At 42.4% G+C, this 20674-nt stretch overlaps 1 protein-coding gene across 1 annotated transcript; it reads left to right on the top strand.

The window, feature by feature from the left end:
- Positions 1–1122: 1122 nt before the first annotated feature.
- On the top strand, positions 1123–19155 carry TMPRSS3 (transmembrane serine protease 3). Its single transcript, XM_068684865.1, has 13 exons — positions 1123–1453; positions 2533–2674; positions 4471–4581; positions 5405–5521; positions 6055–6178; positions 7299–7424; positions 8652–8695; positions 9413–9578; positions 11079–11248; positions 12671–12766; positions 13873–14015; positions 15034–15186; positions 17541–19155. Exons 1-13 carry the CDS (start codon positions 1436–1438, stop codon positions 17559–17561), a joined length of 1431 nt encoding a protein of 476 aa, XP_068540966.1. The 5' UTR covers positions 1123–1435; the 3' UTR covers positions 17562–19155.
- The last annotated feature ends 1519 nt before the right edge of the window (positions 19156–20674 follow it).

Genomic DNA, 20674 nt, shown 5'->3' with positions numbered 1-20674 from the left:
TCCTCTTGGGCTCAACATTCATGTTCACCATCATCTCCTGTACATGGATCCCCTTGTGTTCTCAGCCGAAGGCCACAAGCTGGCCAACTGTGCAAAGCCAAACCCAGTGTCCCACCTAGATGCAGGGTCTGGTCCTGAGATGCAGCAGGGGGAAGCCTGTCCTTCCTGGTGGTGCCGATGCCACCACAGGAGCCCTCACGGAGTGGTGCTGGCGGATCCTTGGGGCTCACAGTGTGGTCAGAGCAGGTGAAATGGCCAGAGGCAGCTTTCCCTGGCTTGGGCTGTCCCCAGCCAGAGGTACAGCCTCTTCCCGGGGCGGATGGGGATGAAGGAGTCACCACAGCTGCTGGGCTCACAGTACAAGCCCTCACACAGCCTTCTCCATACATCCTAATTTACTTTCTTACACGGCTACAGTAAAAGTGGCTTAAGAGATGCGGAGAAGCTTTTGATGCCATAGCCTGGGGGCGAATGGTTAATAGGAAGGTGATGCAGTGCCCTGTCCTTTGGGAGTGCCAGCTTCCATCATGCACAGCAAAGAGATTGACTGGCTTCCCTCACTGCAGACAAGTTCCAGGAGCTGGATGTTTTCATGGAAAACCTTCATTTATTCCCTGGCCTCTCAGGAGTCCTGTTTCCTGTATACTACTGTGGCCTTTTGCTTCATGTCTCCTCCCCCATCTTCCCTCCACCCTCCCCTCAGTCACCTCTCTTTATTTAGTAAAATACCCCAAGCCATATTTGGACTTCTCTTGGGTATTTTGTGAATCTGAACATACATTTTCATTTTCTAAATCTTGGACTACAAGTTGATATAACAGTATCAGTACAGGCACACCGTTTTTAGGAATGAGTTACAGCTAGCAAAGTACTTCCAAAACATTGTACAATATTTAATTAACCCCTCTTAAAATGTGCTCTTTGCCATGAGTGCACCAAAAAAAAAAAAAAAACAAAAGGGTAAAAGAAGTGAAAGAGGAGCAGCATCTGCCCAAGGACCTTGTGTGTGGATGAGAAGAAGCACCTGGTGCTTCTGCCTCCTGCCACTCAGGGCTGCGGGCAGACTCCTCAGCTGCACGATTTCTGATAAAAGATGATCAAGCCCAAGCCGGTGTGGTTTAACTTCTGTGGTGTTTCTTTGCTTGGGAGGTTACAGCAAGGTTCGCAAATACTGCAATATTACCTTACGCTCTTTCACTGATTAAAAGACATGCTGAATTTTTATCACCCCCTTTCCATAGCTGTGCCATCCAGGGCTACCCGATACCCATCCCCAGGTTGGGTTTCACAGGCTGCCTCTACAATGCTGCATCTGATCAGTGACTGAATGGGCAGCCTGGGGGAAACCTTTCCAGAGGAGACTGGCTTAGCAAGCGTGGGACTTCCTTTCGGCTTCTTTTGATAATGAAGAGAGAAAACAGTTTTGCTTTAAACTATGGCTTCTCAGGAAGAGGTGAGTGAAGCTTTGGGAGGGCGTGATGTCCTCTAAATAAGTGACACATCTGTGTTTTGCTCTCATGTAGTGTACTTCTCAATGTTGCTCTACTTCCAGATGAACAACTTATGCACCAGTGACAAGGTTTTTAAATATTTAAAAATCATGCACAGCAAGCTGTCCTTTTCTCTGCCTTAAAGCTAATGGTTTACATGTAAAACTTCATTTATGTCCATTGAAATGTCCATTGAAATTTATCAAATGAAAGTGTAGAAACCTTATTGCAGCGGTTTGCTGAAAGGTGAAAAGACATTCCAGGTGATTAAAGATTTGTGTCACCAACCAAATGCATATACTTTGACTAAAATATGTCACTGTAAACATTTTCTGGGACTGACCTTGAAAGCACCTGTAGTGCTTTTACAGCTTACCAACTCCACTGTCTTTAGCAAGCCTGGACCTATTTCACACCACTGTGATTTCAAAAGCATTTTCTCACTGATAGTGCTCAGAACTAGAGCCAGAAATCAGAATTTCAAAGCTATTTACCCTAAGTACTCGTGCAGCACATTTTAATCATTTTCCAGTGTGTAGTAGGTGATCTAATGTTTTCTCGGGTAAAATTCAATGGGCCCATGCATGAGGTTGCTGCCAGGTGCTGTACAGGTGTCATGTACTTTTCCATCTTTCTCTTGTTCCTGATTACGATTAAGGAGCACCTCACAGGGAATAGATTGAAATTTAAGGGAAAACACCTCCAGTATAAGTTATTTAAATTAGCTACAGTGCTTAGATGAACTTGAAAATAATTTAAATTCAGTGGTTTGCTGGTTACTTAATTATAAGAGCTTCTCTCATGAAGTACATAAAATTTTATGAAGTGATTTATTTTGGGCAAAACCAGCATTCTTGAAAGTGTCTCCCTGGATTCACTTTGTATTTGCATTACATTAAAAAATTAACAAAGAAAACATGAAAAAAACTAAATGTTCCTTCTTATAATGAGGAGGCCATCAAATTTTTTAGGGTGATAGAAAAAAATTGCTTAAAAATTGTCTTTTTTTTCTTTTTTTTTTTTTTTTCTCCTGTTGATCCAGGCACAAGAGACAAATCCCACTACTGGAAGTCTTGAAATCATCTCTGTTGCAGAAGATGAACCTCCAGTACCAGAAATTCACTTTTCCTTCAAAAGATTTTTCAGCATACAAGTGAGAGTTGACCCCAGTGCAGATGGATCTGGTAAGGACACGGCATAGCTTTGTGACCTTTGTAATCTGAACAGCTAATGTAGCCTTGCAAAACTACGCTTGCACACTCATTGAGAGAAAGCAATTACTTAGAGGAAGAAACACAACCTCACACCCCCAGCTGTGAGATTTGCCACCGTATTAGCAGGTGATGACATCTTGTGTCTGCTTGCATGCACAAGTGTTTTTCGCAGCCAGATTATTCAAACGCTTCAGCCACATAGCAAATATTTGCCCACACTTTTCTGACATGATTTTCAGTGGATTATTTGAAATTTTCTCAACTTGGAAATCAAGACCATTACAAAACCCAAATATACAATGTATTGGCCTTGGAGGAATAACACCAGTGTTTGCTACTTCCCATAGGTTTCACAGCAAAAATACCCAGTAACCTTAACAGAGGCAGGATGAGCATCAAGGGTGAAGATGAAGCAATTTAATTTTACAGTACATAGCTAATACAATTGTCTAAAATTTTTTGCATACTAGACACCAACTCCATTGTCAAAAACAGCTACTCAGCTGCTGCTGGGAGGGGCTGGGTAGGCTGGGATTTACTTGCGATTCTATAACCACTGGGAGACACTCGTCATCCTTGACTGATTTTAAGTTTCTGCTTATCTCAGACTCAAAGCTTGAAGAATAAGTGGGTGAAGAGCTGCGTGAATTAAAATTGAAGGAAAGGTTCTGCCAGCTCTTTTGTGTACTTGTGTGTACAGATGAGAGAGCTGTGTGTGCTATTTTCCCATAGTTTGCACTTTGAATATCAGAATACATTACACACAAGTGAACCTTTCATTATTTTCATTGGAATCTGTTCTCTTCCTGATTCACAATGCTGCTAAGTTGAGGTCAATTATGGAGGTGAACAGCAAGCAGGACCTGCTCAAGAGATGTATTCGGCAATTACTGTTGGAGTCTATTTTAACTTTAGATGCATATTTTTTCCTGAAAACTCAATCTCAGCCTTGAGCCATTACTTAGTTCTCTCCTTTTCATTATAGAAAAACCTTGGCCATATCACCTTTTCCCACATTTTTCAAGCTATCTTATAATTTGGAGGTCCTATTTTTGCAACTATTTTTTTTTCCTACCATTTTCAATTAACCTTGCTTCAAAGTCCAAAAGCAACTTTCTTCCTTCCTGTCTTGAATACTATTTATTAGCTAGTCCTGTCTTCTTTCCAGTATGCCTGCTCATGTTTGAATCTTTAGGACTTTGGAGGAACAAAGCTGGTGCATGAGGTAGTACGGAGTGGTCAGAGCAGCATCTGAAAGGGGCTGTGGCTGGAGGGAGCACCAGGACCACGACTTGGTAAAGGCAAGAATCAGATGTCACACACAGGAAAGGTCATAACAAGGAGAGTTCATCCTTTCATCCTCATCAAACCAGTTCATCCTTTGCTATTTCCACTTAAAGAGTTTATTAGCCCATTTGAGTGTTCTGAATTCTTCAGCAAGTATATCAGTACCGTGCGCACAGGTTTGATTACACAAACAAAGCAGGTCAGAATTTCATTTTTCTTCAGGGTTTCATGTTTTCAAGAGAGGTGTTTGCATACTTTTAAGGCTCTCAGTGTGATGTAACTCGTGATAACCAAAACTGAGAGCTCACGCTCTTGGTGGCATTGAGGACAGAGCAATCAAGCTCTGTACGGGTGTTATTCAAATCACAAAGGGCAATGGGGCAGTTACAGCTTCACCTAGTTGAATGTTAGATAAATCTTCACTGCAAACTCAAGCTGTTTTAACGTCACAGAATCTGTTGTCTCTGTTTGATTTCTAGGAGATATCGAACCACCTTCAATGTGCCATGTTTTAATCTCCCCAAAATACCTTCCATATGTCTGTGTTACATCCCTTCTAGTAATCCTAGCAGTTGCCATTGGCCTGGGTGGTGAGTACAATTAGTTATTCATTAAGTTCTCGATTAACCATTCAAATTCTTAATTTTTCATGAGCCTTCTACTTAGAATTGAATTAAACTGCAACCGTGGCATGCTTACTGAAGTAAAAAATCTTGTTGTTTTGATGGCTTTAAATTTTATTTACATGTATGAGTAAAATAGATCTACCATTCATGAGAGGGTTGGTGTAATATTTAGGACACAAGGGAACCTGCAGCCCTAAGAAATCTTTCTTCAGTCAAATTTCACTGATTTGTCTTGGGTGGTGACCTAAGAATTGAGAAACCAATTTAATGTAATGTGCATAGTTTCGTCCTGTGAATCACTTTCTTTAAGTTTGGTTTCAAAGAATTACCAAACTTTCCCCTACAACAAACAACCTCAATGAAGGAAAGAGAACAGGATGAGCTCAGTTGTGGCTGGAAAGTGTGACCTGCCCACGGGCTGGTGCCAAATATGTAGGTGGCAGAGCAGTGGCTTCACATCTGCAGCTGGGATGAGCGAGGGTCTTCTTGCTTTGCTGGTGAGGAGCCAAGGCACACAGAAACATACCCTGGAGTGGAATGTAAACTGGGTTAAAGCAGCTGTGAAGGAGCCAGCATAGACAGCAAGGCCTATTCATCCAGCATTTCATCACTAATGGATGAGTTTAGCAGCACTGTCAATGTTCAGGTTGTATTTCAGAAGTTCCTAGAGAACAGGAGCTGCCTTTTCCTCAGCAAGACAGAAATATGGACAGATAATGAAAGCCAGAAGTGCTAAATTAATATCCAAGTGTGTTTTCATCACCTTGTTTTCTTTCATTCTTGCTAGTCCAATACAACTGCATTGGGAAGTTTCGCTGCCGGTCATCCTTTAAGTGTATCCAGAAGTCAGCCAGGTGCAATGGTGTCTTCAACTGTAAAGAAGGAGAGGATGAGTACGGATGTGGTAATTCAGATTTGGTTATAAATCCCTCCTACCTCCTCTTGTAGCGTTTGGCATATTATTTTGAGATATGTGTTGTAAAGAATTTCAGTGAGACAGAGGAAGATAGAGACTGATGGATTATCTAGATCAGGACTTAAGGGGAATGATCTCTTTGGGGTATTGATTGACAGCGTATGAGAAATCAGACTGCTCCTAGGATAAATGTAATGGATGGTTGCTGAACACTGCTACTGCCATATTGAGCATCTCCCCAGCTCTCCCCAGCCCCTACCTGCCCATCAGCTCAGATGTGCCGGCCCCATTGCAGCAGTGGGAAGGGTGCAGAAACCTCCATGGGAGCCTTGGGGCTGTTGTTTTAAAAAAAGAAAGCATAGGAAAATTCCATCAAAGGATCCAAGTGATAAAAAGAACAAGTAGTAAAAACTGCATGAACCAAAAAATGTGGATGCCACAGTGGTGCATTGCACGGCTGTGTACACGTTGTGGTAATCCTCTGCAGCTCATGCAGGGTTTTCTTCCTCTGCATCTCAAAGTCAGGCTGAGCGGCAAGAGAGCGGTGCTACAGGTGTTCACCTCTGGATCCTGGCGAACCGTCTGCTCGGATGACTGGAAAGCAGAGTATGGAAATACTATCTGCAAACACCTGGGTTTCTCAAGGTATGAATGTAAAACAGAAGAAACTTTACGTGACATTCTGAACAAACTCTGAGGTTTGCAGTCTTTCTAATGAAACCTTGCGTTGGTCTGGGCTATAAAAGAAAAAGTGACTTAACAATCCGCCTTTGTGAATAGTTGAGTATTCAACAACGTAGTTGAGGAGGTTGGGTTAGTTGGTTATGTTTGAGGAGGTTTGGGTTGATATGGAAATAGTCCTGAATATTTGTGCATCAAAAATGACATTTACTCCTCATTTACTCCTATAAATCCTGGATGACAGCTAACTACAATGATTTGGTTAAATCTGCTCTATGGGCTGCAGGTACCTGAATCCTACCCGTCTCTGTATTAACTACAACCTGTTGGAAAAGCACTGAACGATGTATGAGCATTTTCCATTTCTTTCACTTCCTCAGCAGAAAAATTGCATTTAGAATTGTTGTCATTAAATCTGCTAGGAAATGCTTTCCACTTCCCTTACTGAGGCCCAAGCTAGGTCCACCTTGCGCTAGGGAAGAGCCTGATGAGGCAGTTATCACAGAATCACTGAATAGTTTTTAATGGTCTGACCTGATTCCTGGAAAAAAGCACCATTTCTTTCAAAAATTTTCACACAACTGAGAAAGAGTTTGGAGCTGTGAGTTGCGTTATGGTGGTGTCACATTCATTTCTGCATATTATATTTGCAATATAAAGCTTCTTTGAATATGTTCTTTTTGCCTTTGTGATAAGGTACATCTCAATTGCTCAGTGCAACAGACAAGAAAAAGTCATCCTTCCTCCTGCAAAATATAACTCTAGGAAAAGGAGACAATATGCAGTGTTTCAGGAAATGTGCCAAGCAGTTACAACAAGAACTTTACCACAATATTAGAATTAAAATTTACCCTCTCTATCAGTTCAATGCCTCTCGGTATGTGTGACTTCCGCACCTGATTACGTCAATAGTACACACACGTTACAGAAAGGGCTTCTTGGAGAGGGTAGGATTGCTTTCCCAAGTGTCAGAATCCGGTCACTGTGGTTGCTGAGCTGGATTTTCACTAGAAGAAGTGTTGAATTATTCAGAAGGATTACTGAAAGTCTGTCTGACGGAGCTGTGTTTATGGTTTATTTGCAGTTATGTGAGTTCAGGTTACCTGCCGGTGACTGCAGTCGAAAAACAGTTTCAAAGACATTTTGTATCCCTCAGCCACTGGTTATCAGCTGACCAAGTGACGTCCCTGCACAATGCAACAAACCTGAGGTACACTTCATCTTCTTGGTTGAATGGCAGAAAACCAGGCTGTTTCTGTAATGACAGGAAGAGAGTAATTAATAGAAAGAGAACTACTAATAGTTTGAGATTGTTGCCTATTTTTTCTGGCATGCAGTACTTCATAAATTAAACTGTGACAGAGGCAGTTCAGGCTGGGTGTTGGGGAAAGGTTCTGCACCCAGAGGGTGGTCAGGCACTGGGACAGGCTCCCCAGGACAGTGGTCATGGCACTGAGCCTGATGGAGTTCAAGAAATGTTTGGACAATGCTTTCAGACATAGGGGCTGATTTTTGGGTGGTTCTGGGTGGAGCCAGGAGTTGGACTCAATGATCCTTGTGGGTCCGTTCCAACTCAGGATATTCTCTGATACTGTGGTGCTATGATTTGTGATGTCAGGCATCATAGACCACGGTTCAGTAGCAGTTTAGTTGGAATACTAATTAAAAATCCAATCCAAGGCCCATTACATTCAAACACAGGCTTTATAATGCTCTATTTGAAAAGCCTATTTGTCCCATCATTCCTTTACAGCAAATGGATAGACACCAGGCACTTATCTTTCTCTACAGTAGAGCAGTTTCTTTCAGTTTACAGATTCCTAGATATTTCCCAGTGGGCATATGAACCCTTTATGGTGCATTTCTTTATCTTGACAGCTGCTTGCTTTTCTTAGCTAGTTTTCTCTGAGAAGCAAACTATGGATCCAAGGAGACTACAGATCACATTCTGATGAGCCTCCCCTCACAGAAGGGTGAACCACTCTTCAGCAGGACAGAATATGATCTGCAGACTCCCAATGGTGTCTAAGCTCCTACCTTACTCCAGCTAAATGTCTTAAGTACATGTAGATTGGATGAGTATATGACCTTGTGTCTCTCTTAATATATAAAACAGTTACTCGATGCAATATGACATTGGACAGGTTGGAAATTAGGAGAAATTTCTTCTCAGAAAGAGTGTTTAGGCATTGGAAGGGGTTGCCCAGGGAGGTGTTGAAGTCACCGTCCCAGGGGGTGTTCAAGGAAAGGTTGGACGTGGTGCTTAGGGACATGGTTTAGTGGGTAATATTGGTTGGACCAGATGATCTTGGAGGTCTTTTCCGACTTTAATGATTCTGTGATTCTATGGGTTACGTATATTTAAGTGCACAGAACTGTATAGGAAAAAATGGTATTCTTAAACTGAAACTAATACTGCACTGTGTCTTCATCTTAGAGAGGAATGTACTTCTGGCAATGTAATCGTCTTAAAATGTTTGGGTAAGTATCAGCAAAAGTGAAAATAAGAAAATAAATCTGTCCTTCTTCATCTACTGCAGGGCAAGAGGTGGGAAGAATTGTATACAAAGGCGAACACCATCAGTTTTTCACACCCAAGAAAATATTGAATTTCTTACATAACGTTTCAAAGAATTTCAGGAAGCTGAATAAGCTGGCAGGGCAGATTTGGAGTATTAGGCAGTAGGAGCATTTTGGTGAGAATCAGAATAGGAAGCAGACATTTAAGGATTGTGAGTTTGGTCAGTGGGCTGATACCACAATTCCAACTCTTTTCCAACCCCCCCTGCCCCAAATTACGATATGAAAAGTCAAAAAAACAGCAGCAAAAAAATCACCAAGGGAGATGAGAGGCTTCAGCCTGCTTATGTGGGTTCCTGGGCACCTATACATTTCGTGGGCAGAGCAGTGGGCTTCATGGCTCAGCCGAGCACTATGTCTGCAGGAGAGAAGCTGTGAACTCCATATCAGCTGCCAGGCACAGTGCTGCAGGAACAGGAGGGTGGAGATGAAACCTCTGGGGCAGCCCCAGACCAAGACGTGGGCCGTAGGGTAGGGGATGGGGATGGAGATGGGCCTGAGGATGGTCCTGCTGCAAAGACCACCTGGTCTTGGGAGAACTGGGAGGAGGAAGGCTCAAGGTGACAAAAAAATATGTCTGTGTTTACCCCGTAAACCATAACCTTTGCTTTCTGGCAGCATGTGGGACACGGGCCAGCTACGGGCCACGAATTGTGGGAGGAAACGCATCCTCCCCCCGTCAGTGGCCCTGGCAGGTCAGCCTGCAGTTTCACGGGCACCACCTCTGCGGAGGGTCCGTCATCACCCCTCGCTGGATCGTCACAGCCGCCCACTGCGTCTACGAGTAAGTCCCTGAATCATGGTGTCCCACTGACTCTATTTGCAGTACATCGCTGGGGTCACTACAGAAAAGGGCTCACGCACTGTGCTTTATCTTCATAAAAAAAAACCAACAAACTGCAGGAGAGATTGGGTTATCCACAAGATTTAAGCTCTCTCTCTTTTTTCTTGCACCAGTGCAAATCTTTATGAAAAAGAGTCTCACCAAAAAGTGATCCAAATAAAAAGGCCCAGTTTTCAAATATTCTGGACACTCCCAGCTGCCTCAGAAAACTACTTAAAAAACATATAAAAATCAGATTTTAGGAAACTAGATCAGCAACTCTTCTACGCTGCATGTGAATTAATAGCTCAGGAGAAACTTGTACTTGCCTGCTCTGGTACTCAGAAGATCCAAACTAAATCACGAGACTCTTTTCAGTTTGACAGGATCAAACAGCTGTAGTTAAGAGCTATAGTGTGCTTAATACCCCTTACCACATATTCTTTGAAAGACTACTTTCAGATAGTCTTTGAGCTGTAAATAGATGCTAAACAATTGTTTAGACCCTTTGTTGTGTAGTAATACACACGGTCCTCTCTTACTTATCATGAGGGCTATTGTCTGTTTTTGCAGTCTTGCTTGCTGCCTGTGATGCAGGTGAGCTCTTCTAGTTCTTACAAGCCCCAGAGCACTGCCACCAAAGCCATTTAGGCAACTAAAATGGGATTCATCTGACCAGTTCTAGGTGCCCTCAGCATGGATGCCCTCTTCCAAGCAAGTCCTCTGGGGTACTTTTATATCCAGTGGAGAGTGGATACAGGACAGACAAATCCCACTCCTAGATTCTGTTTAGAGCCCTATGCTGCCATGAAAATAATTACTTAGGTGTTAAGCGTTTTAGGACTTTTGTCCCCAGCTTTGTCCCCTACAACCCAGTTGGCTGTGATGTGTTCAAAGGCTGATGGAGATGGGAGCTGGCAACACAGGCATGTTCCTGGGGACTTTTCCTGGAACCACCACTTGCCTACAGATAGAGTGGTGGGGTGAAGCCAAGAGGAGAGGAGCTACTCATGTGCTGGCAGCTGAATGATGGGGCTGCTCGTGAGCTGAGGACAGAGGCACCTTTGGCTCTGCCTTGAAAATACCTTGCCATGAGTGCCAATTCAGTTTGCCTAATGGGTGAGCAGAGGCATGCCAGGCCGTACCATCAGCAGCTGTGGGGTGACATAGAAAGACAGACGGTTTTCTTCAAGTTATACCAATGCAAAGCTCTCATGTATTTGTAAGAAGTTGCACAGACAACATGTCAGTAAGCCAGTGTGATGCTAATATTAGTCACCTTTTCTGTGTTTTTGAAATTAGATGCAAAACGTAGCCAATATTAGTAGATCAGTAAGCCAGTGCAGTGGACTGTAGTTATTTGCCTGCAGAGATTGATGTGGTTTGTAATCTCAGGAGACACGCAGAAAAAATGAGAGTTTTCTTGAAGGTTTCTCACCCTCTCTTACCTCTTTGTTTCAGCCTGTACTTGCCGAGCTCATGGAGCGTGCAAGTTGGTTTTGTGACTCAGCAGGACACCCAGGTTCACCCATATTCAGTGGAAAAAATTATCTACCATCGAAATTATAAACCCAAGACAATGGGAAATGATATAGCACTGATGAAACTGGCAGCACCGCTTGTTCTCAACGGTAACTCTTTCTGCGGGCTCCCACTTGACTTTCTCACCTCTCTAGCTAAGAGTGGGCAGGGTCTTTCCTAGCAGAGAAAAGGAAATTCCTTAGGTCTGACCCAGGCCAGCTGGGTGCATCCTCTTAATGCAATGAGAGAAGAGCAGCAAAGAGGTACTGAGAGTGCTGCTGTGATGGCAAGGCAGGGATCCCTGTTGAAACGACATGGCCATGTCCCCAGTGGTCCCATGTCACCAGCCATGGGACAAGTCTCATCTGCCCCAGCAGGTGCTGGCCTCACGTGGCAGCAGAAAGCCCTCTCTGACCCCAGCATCAGGAACTCCTCTGTGCTCCATTTCCAGGCTCAGAGAAGGAGAACGTGATCACAAGTGCTGCAGAAAATTTCCAATCCATTCTGGTATTGGCTTGCTGAAGGCATTTAATAATGGGCAAACATTAACTTTAGTCTTTCTAAATTATTTTGCCTATCTAAAACAAATGCCCCACCTCATTTTTTTTGGACGTCACGGAGATTTTTATGTCTTTGCTGTCCCTATTCCTGTGAGCACAGGGAGGTCCAGCAGTACCCAGAGCAGAAAATCAAACTTAAATTTCAAAGAGAAGTCAAAACAATTCATACATAATTATGTATTTAAATTAAAACCACTCAGCAGAGTGCCACCTATAGCTGACACAGCTCGTGAATGGAAATTATAAATAATAATATTGTGTGAATGTAAATGATCACCTACCAAGACCAAGGGGAGGCTGGCTCTCTCTGACACATCTAGATTGTCCATTCCTTAATCAATACTCTTGAAATCTTTCTAACATCCAGTTTAAATGAAAATTCAGCTTGGATTTATTCTATTTCACATCTCAGCTACTGCTGTTTAATTTTGCTCAGGGTCAAGTTTGTGAGGCTGCCAAGAACAGCAAAGTCTCTGCACCTGAGCTGGGGGCTAGGGGCAGCCAGGGAGGCTCCACCGTGGGGGCTTGATGCTTGAAGCTGGGACCATTGCAATCTGGAGAACTGAACTGCTAGGAATTACCCACTATAATGTCATATCTTCCCTCCCTTTGGTGCCGTACCACCACACGAGGGACCTTTTGCTGCCATAGCAGCATGCCATGGGGGCTCCGTTGTGCCTGTCAACTGATTACAAGGTGTATTTCTTGTTTGCTCATTCATCATTTTACTGACATCCCAACACCTTCTTTATTACTTCCTACTTGAAACAAATGAGGCCTGGCATAGGTATTGTTTCAAACTTTGGCCACAAGGCAGAAAACTTACAGGACTGCCAAGCTATTTTATGTGGGGACTGGATGGTTTTCATAGTAAGTTCGTGGCAAGACAAACCCTGAAAGTTTTACTCAGTCATGTAACTTTTACTAAATTTTAAAAGCTGTTCCGTCTTCTCTCTCTCTATTTTTAAATAGGTCACATAGAGCCAATTTGTCTGCCTAATTTTGGTGAACAGTTCCCAGAAGGGAAAATGTGTTGGGTGTCAGGATGGGGAGCAACTGTTGAAGGAGGTATTTTAAATGTCTGCTGTTAATTTCAGTACATTAAAACATCTCACATACAGTAAATAGAGGATTTGGCTGGAGCCTTGTTCAACATTCAATTTTGTGGAATATCGGGGGGGGGGGGAGGGGGGGAAGATGACGTTCCTAAATTTTATGGTCATCCTAGAATGGGAATTCATTCTTTTACGTGGGGGCAGATGAGGTAAAAGTGCTGTACAAACCCTTATCGCAAGGAATGGATGGGCATGCTCTATGAAAAGGATGAAAACTACAAATAGACAGCAGCACCATCCGGAGTGTTGTACTGAGACCTCAACCAAACCAGCTGTGTTGTTTATAACTTCAAGCATTGAAAGCGGAGCATGAAGGCAAGAATCAAACATTCATTTTTTTTCCAGTGAAAGCATGTATGTATTTTCAGGCAGGTTGGATGATAAAGAAATTGGATTTGTGAATCATGTTACAACAAAAAGGGATTTTTTTTTTTTATTTTTAGCATGACTCACGGGTCATGTTAGTCAATAATAAATATTGAACCACTTTCAGTTGAAAGTGCTTGAATGCTCAGGTCATTATTTTCTATTCATTCTTCATTTGTCTCATTTAAAATGTTCCCGTTGTTCAGAGAACAAAACAATATTACCTGACCTACAGATAATAGCAAAAGGTGGGAGAAAACAGAAAGCAAGGTTTACAGCATAAAAAAAGTTCTAAATTGGAAGAAGTCATTCAGACTCTCGTGAATACTTACAAAATAAATCAGATATTTGCAGATGTCGAATTTATGCACTGGTAATAGAAGAGAGTGCCCATCTAGCTTTTAAGATCACTATTGTCATTGCTTATTTAGTTTGAGGCAGAAGCATATGGCTTGCAGTTTTTTATTACATACTGTGATAATTTCCAGCTCTATGCAGTCGTTAGTTACTGGAATTTGTAAATGATGAGACGTCTGGTTGCCTTACTTGTATGTTGTCATTTTAACTGCATTTCTTTCATCCTTGCCTGCCAGTTCTTCACATACTAAAACACCTTCTGTGTATAATTAGAGATTACTTTCAAAGATAGAGCTCTCGCTTGTTTGCTTTTGGTTTTGTTCTGTTTTTGAACAGGTGATACATCCGACACAATGAATTATGCAGGTGTTCCCTTGATTTCTAACGCAATTTGCAATCACAGGGATGTCTACGGTGGGATCATAACTCCGTCAATGCTTTGTGCCGGTTTCCTAAAGGGAGGGGTAGATACCTGCCAGGTATGAAAGTTTCCAAACTGCAAGTGTGCTCATTAACAGCAACGATGGAAAAACATGGGTGATAAGCTATCAGAAGGCACTCCCAGGCTTTTCTTGGGCAAACATTTGTTCTTGTGCCATTTACTCCATTCACCATGAATATATAGCACTGACTGTGCACACATTCATATGCTACAATTCCCTTCTTATATTTCTTCTGTGGACCATATCGGCTACTTCTGAAGCCAAATTTACTTAAGATATTTTTTAATTCCTTGTATGTGCTACAGTGTGGTACCATCCTTTCTTTGCCCTGGCTATGGCCTCAGCGCTGCACAGAATTGCACTGGGAACAGCTCCGGAGAACTGCAAGGTTCAGAAACCCTGTGGTGAAAAGCAGCCAAAACATTTATCAGAAGAGAAGCAAAGTGTGCAACTTTAGAAAAAGTAGAGGCAGGGGGAAGAAGAAAGGGTTTGAGTAACTCAGAGGCTTGTCAATAACTCATGCCTACTCACAGTAATGCAGGATCACCAAGCTAATTGTGGATGAAGGGGAAGGTCTGTGGGGCACTTCATGTTCCCAGAGTTACCTAGTCACAATTACATGAGGAACGAGATGAAACCAAGGCATGAGGTGCACTGGTTGTCATTGAAACACCTGCTTGCACAACTTCCCCAGCAAGGTACCCAATACCAGAACATTGCTGTTGCCCGCAGACCTGCCCAAAGGCAGCATGCTCAGTGTATGGTCCTACCCTTTGGCTCTTTCTGAATTCCCTTTTTAATTTCTGTTGTTGTGGTGGCTTGGATGTTGTTTCTGTTGTACTGTATCCTAGCTGGGGAAAGAAAAATAGGATCTAACAGTGCCCCTAAAAGGTCGCCAATTTCTGCTGTAACATATGCTTATCCTAGGACCCAGAGCAGAATGGAAACAGGAAACTTTGAGTTACTGGACTATGCCTCTCCCCTCACCCTGCCAAACAGATATTCCCATCCTTTTCTGGGGCACTGACATTTGTTTTAATTCTTTGTCCTCCAGGGAGATAGTGGGGGCCCTTTAGCGTGCGAAGATATGAGCATCTGGAAGTTGGTGGGGACCACCAGCTTTGGAGTGGGCTGTGCAGAAGAGAACAAGCCAGGCGTCTACAGCCGAACCACCTCCTTCCTGGACTGGATACACGAGCAGATGGAGGTGTGGTTTTGCCCTGTCTCCATCTCTAGCTGTAGCTTTGCTCCATGTGTGCCATGCAGGGTTCAGCTCCTATTTGTCATAGCTGACTGGTGCTGTAGGGCCATGTGTGATCTGAGAGCAAATTTGTCCTGTGGAAGCTGAGGGGGGAGAAATAAACTGGAGAGTGGGGAAGGGTGTTGGCTGGAAGGAGATGAGAGCAGAGGGAAGGAATTGGGGGGACATTACAGCCATCTTCACCTGCCCCAGGTGATTCACAGCTTACAGGTATGTACCTATGCACAGGCTCTTAAATTTTATTCTACCATCAAGACAAAACCACCCTAATCACCAATTAAAGTGATCCCATCCTCCTCCACCCTGGTCCTCACAGGCAGAGGATCCAGCACTGCTATTCCAGCACCCAATTTGCTGGAATGAAGGAGTGAATGAATGAATGCATGAATGAATGAATGAATGAACAGCACTGGGGCTATGCCAGCAGCAGCAGCAGCACAGCCCTCAGCCCCAGCTGTGCTGCCATGCTGCCACATGCTGGAATCACTCCTGCCCTCATCTCGTATGTGAAATAGGTTAGACTTCCTCCTCAAACTGAAGTGCTAATGTCAAGCACTCACAGACAAGGAAATTCCCACCGTGAGATTACAAGCACAGTTTCAGTTGAGTCCTCTGTCTATATACTGTATGACACATGCCGTTTTCACAGCCTATATCACACACAAAGGTTTACGCTATCACATGCACATCTGCCACACAACAAAGCTAGAGAAGACAAGATAATATGCCCAAAGCTTTAAGAGCTCTGGTACTCTTTATTTCTTTTTTTATTTCTCATGTCACTCCCACCCCTGTTCCTCCCCGTATCTTTGGCACTGTGTTCCCCCACATCAAACCATAGGTTCTAGAAATGGCTGATATTTTGCACATGCAAGAGAAGTGCAAGAATTTTGTATGAAAATGCCACATCTAATGAAGTAGTCAAGGGAAAAAAATACAGCTGAATCTTTGTTTAGCTAGAGGTTAACGTTACAATTTTTCACAAAGACATCCTTCAGATTAAACATTTATTTATCCCCCCTAAAAAGGACTTTCAGTTGTACCACAGAAGCACAGACACTTTTTAATACAATGAAAGAAACCAAAAGAAAGGAAAGGTAATATACCTTTGAAAACAGGACCAAGGGAATGGCAGTCCTGATCTGCTGTTAACTGCTATTGCTCACTGTGGATTGGGATTCATTTGATCTCTTCAGAAGTTCTTCTCCTTTCTTCACTCTAAATTAGCTCTTGTAGTTAAGACTCAGCAAAGAGAAAGTGATCCATTTTGATCTAAGGGATGCAAAACTGCAAGATAAGGAATTTGGTCATCAGCTTGCCCTTAAATGGTTTCTTTCTGGAGATTGGCTTTATAATTACTCACTTTTCAGGGCCAGTCATCTAATGCAGAGCATGATCAAAGAGGAGGTATTTGTGTTTTCTGATCTTCTGTTCCCTGGCTTAAAAACTGGGTAAAGCATTTATGTCTCACAGATTTTCAGGAGCATGATAATATTTTGCTAATGGCTTTTTCCCTTAAGTGCAAAGGGAAGTTTTTTATCGCTTTCCTCTAGGTGGTGAAAATTAGTTGGTGTCATTTAAAAAGATGTTTCTCCAATATTATGAGCAGAATTTCTCCTGTCTCCATTCTGATGATCAACTACTAGGGAAGGAAGCAAAAAAGTTTGTAGTGCTAATGGGAGTACCGGTGACCTACATACATTACTGTCTGAGATATACTGTGAAAGGTTCCCAGCCCAGATGTGAAAAAAGGAAAAAAAGAGAAAAAGAGAAAGAGAAGAAAGAGAGAAAGAGAGAGAGAGAGAGAGAGAAAGAAAGGAAGAAAGGAAGAAAGGAAGAAAGGAAGAAAGGAAGAGCAAGCAATGGAACAACTAGGAGGAAACAAAATAAACCCCTTCAAAGCTTTCTTAGCTTCCTGTATGCACTTATCCCACATGCAGTGTCTAGCACAGTTACTAATATACTCCTCCTTCCCCCATAGCCATATTTATTTACGAATCGTCTATTCCTGTCTCAGCCCATGTGATGCTGACAGTCAGTGAACCCAAGTGGTGACAGAAGCTGATGGCGTTCGTTCAGGTTTACAATGCTGTATGATGGGAATTAGACCACGTCTATTTTGAGGAGCTGGTGTATTTTTGTGAAGAACAAGCATTGCCAGTCCTAAGGCAGAACTGTCTCCAGTAGCCCCCTGGTGCCTTTGGTGACTGTAGTACAGTAAAAAATGTCATTCTTTTCCAGGGTTCAACAGGCAGCAACATGAATGCTTGAATAGCTGCATAATTTGCTTTGTTTTCTAGAGAGAAGAGCTGCAGACCTGAAGGGAGTGGCGACTTGCTGGGCTTCTGAACACCCATGTCAAGATGCAGCCCCACAGAAGGACCTACTGCACTCTTCTGGATGTCTGTTCTGAGCTTTGTACCTTCATGGACTACTTTTTACCATTTCTTTTTGGTACTGGTAACTGTACGTAATGAAAACTGTTGCACATTCATCTTCTTTTCAATGGAAGAGGCAGTTTCATTCTGCACGATGGACACAAGCATTTACGGTCACCTCCTAATTTCACACAGAAGAAGTGCTAAGACTGATAACCCAGAATGCTGCAATTAAGTTTTGCAAGCACCATGGGTATAAGACTACAGGAACTTCAGGTTGCTTGTTACTATTTTGGTACTTCCCTTCCAAGAACCAGACTACAAAAAGATTTTTTTTTTCCCTGAAAGTATTCATGTATAAGGTCCATACTGTGTTGCACAGGGATTTTTTATAGACATAAAGCACACAGGAAGTGAGCAGCTGGAAATTTTGGCCCACACTTGGCAAGTACTCTTAATTTTGTTAGAAAAAAGAAAATCATTGGATTCTAGCATTTTATCACGTGAGCAAAATCCATAAAAATTGCATGCTCTTGCTGTAAATGGCTTGGAAATGAGCAATATATAGATGGTAACTGTACTGAAAAAATCTGAGATTACTGAACAGTCCTAAAAAGAAGTGAAACTTCTTTACTGCTTTTTGACGGGCTGTAAAGCCAAAGTCATTGCTCTATTTATGGTGTACCACACAGTACAATATCCACCGAATGCTCCCAAGCTTACATCATGGAGTACGGCTCACTAAGGCACTCATACTTAGTTGCCTTCCCTGTTTTCTCTCCCTTTTTCTGCAGACATAGCTAGTGAGATCCCACACCCTTTGTACCCCCTAGTGACATCAGTGGTGCCGGTGAACTGATGGCAGCGACGCAAGTATTTAATTTGGGGACAAAATATCTGAAGTGCTGCTGTGGTTTCCTGCTTTACAAGCCATTTTAATGCAACAGCCTCTTGTTAGTTTGAAAAATGTCTGATCATTTTGCACTTGCTCTTTGTAAAAAGAACTGGGATGCAAGTTATCAATGTAGAATTGAGTGCTAGGGGCTGGATAGGCTGAATAACAGATAATGTTGTCAGAGTTTTTAAATACCGGCCAAAACTGATCTTATCATCTGATCAAATACTGATGATATGCTTGAAATGTGGTTTTAGAGGCAGTTCTATTTGCCTTTAACTCCGTATCTGTATCACAAATGTCATCCATCACCGCTGCAAGAAAGCACTGGTGAAATCAGAACTGCATGCTGACTGCAAAGCGTGGGGTGAAAATTGAGAGGGAACGACAAACCATCACGAATGGGCAACCTCTCTGTTGTTCTGTGGATGCTCACTTCAGTCTCATGGGTCACTGCACTGATACCTTTCACCATGGCAAAAGGAGCTGCAGTGCAATGTGAATAACACTTCCAGAAACAGCATATTGGAAAGAAGAGGGAAGCATCATTGTAAAACTGATACGAAAGTTGGAACAAAATGGGAAATTTCAACTTGACAGAACTGTGACAGCATTAAAATGAAGTATGTTGAACCCTTGTGTAGCTAACAGCTTTTTTTTTTGGAAGAGTTTTAATGCTCACTGTTTATAGACATAACGCTTTCACAGCCCCAGTATGGCTCATGTTTTGGTATTATCAGCAGTTGGAGATGAGGGGACTGCTCTCAGATCACAGTGTAGTAATTTCATGTTTCTGAAAACGTCCCTGAAAATTCCTTTTGAACTCCTTCTGTTTCCATAAAAAGACTGCACAGTAAGCATGCATTGTAAGCCTCCTTTATATTTAAGAGAAGTCCAATGTAAAACACAGAAAGCTGGAGTCTTCTAGACAAGAAGCCACGTTATCCCCTAAGTCAATGACCATTACTGATGGGCAGACCTAGCCTAGGCTCTCAGAGCTGCAAATCTCTCTTCTGATTTGTTTTTCCCCTTGCTGTGGCATCATAGGCAGGGGCAGAACGTGGTCTCACTCTATAAAGCTGGATTTTCCTCCCCCTGTTTATGCTTTTAACAAGCATGCTGGAGGTTTAAAAATGAATTTAACTACAATACTGGCATTTTCTTTGCACTAACCCAGGTGGAGGTATGTGGGGTCTTAGGACATTTGCTGTGGGAAGGGTTTTGTGCAGAGATGGCCATTGCTATCTCTCTTTGGTTCAAAGAGAGGTAGGATCAATGAGGGAGTCTCTACAGGTAGTCAGTGTTACAGTTGGAATGAACTGGTAGACGGTAAAGGAACTTCAAAGAGGTGGTATGAGGGCAGGTGACCATGCCTGTCCTTTTCCTTGGATTTTCTTCTTCCTCTTCAATGAAAATAATTAGCTACTCTGCATGTGTATGCACAGAGGCCTGCCAAACTAGGTAGGGGAGAAGGCAGCTCTCATTTAACTCACTCTGATTAGGAGTTTCATGGTGAACACCTCGGAAATATTTAAGATCTTTATACTAGAGGACTGTATACATGTATCTGCTACATTATTAAAGAGGATGATGAAACAGCTTCTAGCTTGTGAGCTCCCATCACTGGTTAAAATAGATGCACTGGGAAAGGATTACATTACAGTCATAGTATCCCTTAGAAATACAACCTGCCTGTTGCATCACCTGTGGAGCAAACTTCCATCAGCAGCAAGCATTAGACTCTCAGAAAATTCATCCAGTGTATAACTTCCAAGAAATTTCCAGCACATGAAAAATAGTATTTTTTTGTCCAACACCTGTTCTTGTCATCATGAGAATTGTCTGGAAATTGAGATAAAGCTGATAAGATTGGATTTTTATTCTATATACACTTTTTTTTTTTTTTTTTTTCCCCCCCACAGATGCTCTGATAACATCATACAAATAAAATCTCTTGGCCAGTTTGGAATTTTTTTTCTTTTTTAATTTTTTAATTTTTAACTTGAGATGCCTAAGTAAAAAGGCAATTAGGGTAAAAATATAGAGATTAATTAAGAACAAATATATGAGTAAGCAAAAGAGCGTTCTGAGACTTTACATGCTTTCACATGCTAGCACATCCTCCACCAGGAAGCAAGCACTGCACAGAGAAGGACGTATG

Source organism: Anas acuta, chromosome 1, assembly GCF_963932015.1.
Source record: "Anas acuta chromosome 1, bAnaAcu1.1, whole genome shotgun sequence".
NCBI lineage: Eukaryota > Metazoa > Chordata > Aves > Anseriformes > Anatidae > Anas > Anas acuta.
This window is presented reverse-complemented; position numbering and strand designations above follow the sequence as displayed.

What these genes read in the sequence shown, in the direction of transcription:
- TMPRSS3 (XM_068684865.1), top strand. An exon ending in GCCGCCCACTGCGTCTACGA is followed by an intron (nt 9,579 to 11,078) that starts GTAAGTCCCTGA and finishes TCTTTGTTTCAG; the next exon opens with CCTGTACTTGCCGAGCTCAT. An exon ending in AGCACCGCTTGTTCTCAACG is followed by an intron (nt 11,249 to 12,670) that starts GTAACTCTTTCT and finishes ATTTTTAAATAG; the next exon opens with GTCACATAGAGCCAATTTGT.